This window comes from Varroa jacobsoni, unplaced genomic scaffold, assembly GCF_002532875.2.
Source record: "Varroa jacobsoni isolate VJ856 unplaced genomic scaffold, vjacob_1.0 scaffold_1241, whole genome shotgun sequence".
Taxonomy (NCBI): Eukaryota; Metazoa; Arthropoda; class Arachnida; order Mesostigmata; family Varroidae; genus Varroa; species Varroa jacobsoni.
Window position 1 is genome coordinate 1 of NW_019214143.1, and position 3743 is coordinate 3743.

Consider the following 3743-nt stretch of genomic DNA (forward strand, 5'->3'; position numbering starts at 1 on the left):
TTGTTGCATCTGAGGAGGTCCTTGTTGCATCTGGGGAGGTCCTTGTTGCATCTGGGGAGGTCCTTGTTGCATCTGTGGCTGTCCTTGCTGTACTTGAGATGAACCTTGTGGCACCTGAGATTGACCTGGTGGACCCTGAGGTGGACCTTGAGTCATCTGTGGCGGCCCTTGTTGCATTTGCGGTGGGCCTTGTGCTTGAGGTGGACCTTGTTGCATCTGCTGTGACCCTGGCTGCAGCTGTCCTGGCCCTTGCTGCATCTGTGGGGGACCGGGCTGCACATGGTGCGGGCCTTGGGGAACCCCCTGAACGTAACCAGGATAGTGAGAATGTGGGGGAATATAGGAAACCGTGCCGGTAGGAGGGGTTTGAGTCTGGCTCGTTGATGATGGTTGACCGTACTGCAAACCTGGATGGCTTGGCACCTGCTGATTAGGAGGACCGTCCTGCTCTGAATGCGGCCCTTGTGAGCCCGATGGAAGGAAATGCTGAGGTGACGGGTGAGGCTGCTGTTGAGGCTGAGGTTGCTGTTGGGGCGCCGCGGAACCACTGGCTTCGGGTAGGGCTTGAACAGACGCAGGTGGCGGCCCCGCAGGAGTGAACGAAGTAGCAGCCGAGGTTGGTGTTGGTGCAGTCGAGCTTGTTGAAACAGGAACGATAGGAGGTTGTTCCTAAGGGTTAGAGAAGAGTAAAAATTATTTACGAATGAGTAAGTTAGTCTGCGCTGCGGACTGAGGAAAAATACCAGTTTCCCATATAAACGTTACAAGAAAGAACGTATGCAACACTGATTCAATATAACTTATTTATGATGATTTTGGTTAATGATTGAGAATCTTACTTTATTCAGATAGCTCGAGGACTAATTAGAACAAAGGCCATGACACACGCATCATTTTCAATTAGCATGTTAACTAAGATGTAGTTTTATATGAAAAAAAAAACTTTGCCGAAGCCTTTAAAGGTCTTGATCTGCCGGCATATACATATTTTTACCGAAAACAGTTAGCTATTTCATCACATTAAAGCATACCATTTGTGATGACTGAGTTGTCGATGTTCCGACTTGTTTGCCAGATTGTTCGGGTGGCCCCGTAAGAGGTGAGGGTGACGTAGTTTTAGGAGCAGGAGTCGAACCTGTACTAAGCGCTGTTTGATCTGGGCCGGTGCTAGCAGCTTCTGTTTGGGAAACTGACACTGCATTTACCGGTAGTTGGGTTTTTTTGTCCGGGACAACACCAGCTTCTGTTATGGGTTTAGCGACTACTGAAGGAGTCGCGGTTACAGGTGGAGGCTTGGAACTGGTCGGCTGAGAAACAGGGTGTTGCTGTTCTCGTGGCGGCAGCTGCTGTGGAAGTTGTTGTGGATCTACCGAGAGAACGGTTTCTGCTGAAGTGGCGGTCGAATGCTGTGACGCCGGTTGTTGGTCCCGTTGTTGGTCAACGTCCATGGGTGTATCCGCCGCCAGTAGAGATGCTGTGGTGGCAACTGCCGGGGACTCAACATTCGATTTTGTGACAGGGGCTGGAGCAGTCGTAATGAGGGATGACGATGACGTGGAATCTTCGGTTGTTGTTGTTGTTGCTGAGGTTGTCGTTGTTTCGCCAATGATAGGTGTCGAAGAGGCTGTTGGAGAGGTAGCAACAGCTACCGCCGACGCTGTTTCCGCCGACTCGAGGGCGGGCGGTGCGGCATTTTCCCCTGTAGTCGGCGCGACAGCAACAGAGGAGGCAGAAGCAGGGGTAGCCGTAGCTGACTGTACTACAACAGCTGCCTGTGCAGCTGCTGCCGCCGCCTGGGCCGCAGCCTGAGCCTGTGCCGCCTGGGCTGCAGCTGCTGCTTCTGTAAAAGCAAAAGAAGTCTAGATTGCAGTATATGTTCTTTTGTGTTACGCATAATCAATGTAGCATAACACAAAAGAACAATAAAATCATTGTGCTACACCATAGCATTTATCGACAAATTCACATAAGTTACATTCACCATGAAATAAAAAAACTCAAATTTATTCACAAGAAAAAAACCTGCGTTCAATATGTTAATCTGTCACTGAAAAACATGTTCTGCGTTTTACTTTCCTTGAAACGACTACAATGTTTGCTAATTTTTTTGACGGCTTGCAATAAAATAATTTAATCAAACTGTAAGTACCCTTTTCACGCTGTTGATGCTCTTTTTCGGCCTTCTCACGAGCTTCCCGTTCTTTTTCACGTTCAATCTCAGCCAGTCGTGCGGCTTCCTCTGCCCGTTTCTCCTCTTCCTTTTGTTTCTCTCTGAGGCCTTCTAGGGCTTTCTCCACCATTTTTTCGTACGCGTCAGGGTCAACTGCTTTAACTGTTCGCTGTTGAGAGAAACGAGAGCGCAAAAAATCACGTCAGGCTCTAAGAACACGTATTTCTATTGAGCATAGCAGATGGAACCGAGTAATTCGGGTTAGATATATTTCAATAAAGATACCTCAATGAAAGCATACATTCACTTGTGCTTCCTAAAAATGTATAAAACGAAGTACCTTCGTAAGTTCACAGTTGAATGCTTCGCTAGCTTCCATGAATTTAAGCTTTTTGGCTTCAAATTTCGCTTCAATTTGTTGCAGTTCTGTTTCAAGCTTCTCCTGATGCATCGTAAGTGACTGTACCTGTCGCTTAAGTACTGCCATTCGCTGACTTGTAACCACCGACCTAGAGAAGTTGAAGATACACATGAGACAGAGAAGACAAGGGGTATAGGAAGTTTTTTGTTTCCGTTACGCAACCAAAACACATTAATAGAAGATCGCCACCGAAAAATAGTTAGCACCCCGATACTCAAATACCATTGACTTTCTGGCGAAATGTTTTTTTGTAAAACTACTGAGCGAACTCTGTAAAATACTGATATCCAACTCGTTGTAAGTAAACTTTTTACTAAATATGCATCACTCATTGGCCCTTTGAACCACGGTTGGCATATGTATAAATTCGATCTGATTGATATGAAAACAGAAATACAAAAATGAATCTCAAACACTTGCGAAAACAACTGATACCTGACATCTGGCACAACGGCGTCCGAGAAAATTTCGTGAATAAGACGGTGGTTACGCATGTAACGCGAGGCAGCCAGATGCTTCACAGAAAGCTCTTCCGCGTCATCATCGTCTTCGGCCGGTTGGATCGAGACTTTATTTGCATCCTTTGATGAGTACTATGCTTGCAGAAAAACGTACGTTTTACGTAATTATAGAACGGCTCATCTAAATGAGCCTTAGTATATGCATCAGGTGATCGCTTATAATACAGTAATAAAAAAGCATCGTCTATAAATATAAGATATACAACGTTTTAAATAAAATAAATTACTTGAAGAGGAATAACAAAAGTAAACTTACTGCTCCACGTCCCCCTAATTTTTCATTCTGTTCACGCTCATCAGCCGCCTGCTGCGCTCGTACTTTTGCCGCAACGTAGCTTTGATAGGCGGGCGAGCTGTGATAGTTCTTTAATTGTTCGCTGTACTCCGCCCTTTCGACTTCGTAGTCGTCGATGTATATCTGTTTGTTCTCATCTGGCAGATCGCGCCACATTTGGCCAATCAGCTTTCCTAACTCCCATAATTTCAATTCAGGATTTTGCGCCTTTACGTGATCCCATACACGACGCGAGTACCGCATGTACGGCATAAGTGGCTTCTCCGGTGGTTTAGGAGGCTTAGGTACTCGTGAGTCTACCTAAAAATGCAGGCCATATATATATATATATATAAA

The 3743-nt window shown here is 45.9% G+C and overlaps 1 protein-coding gene across 1 annotated transcript in view; it reads right to left on the reverse strand.

Moving 5' to 3' along the window:
* Positions 1–3: 3 nt before the first annotated feature.
* The window catches only part of LOC111267919 (uncharacterized), a gene marked incomplete at its 3' end in the record, with an annotated part of 7376 nt that continues 3636 nt past the window's right edge, over positions 4–3743 (reverse strand). Inside the window, exons 3-8 of the mRNA XM_022846503.2 lie at positions 3369–3707; positions 3027–3184; positions 2511–2679; positions 2150–2339; positions 1032–1840; positions 4–669 (exon numbers count right to left, since the gene is read on the reverse strand). Of these exons, the coding sequence (XP_022702238.1) occupies positions 4–669; positions 1032–1840; positions 2150–2339; positions 2511–2679; positions 3027–3184; positions 3369–3707 (2331 nt within the window). The remainder of the gene's footprint in view (positions 670–1031; positions 1841–2149; positions 2340–2510; positions 2680–3026; positions 3185–3368; positions 3708–3743) is intronic.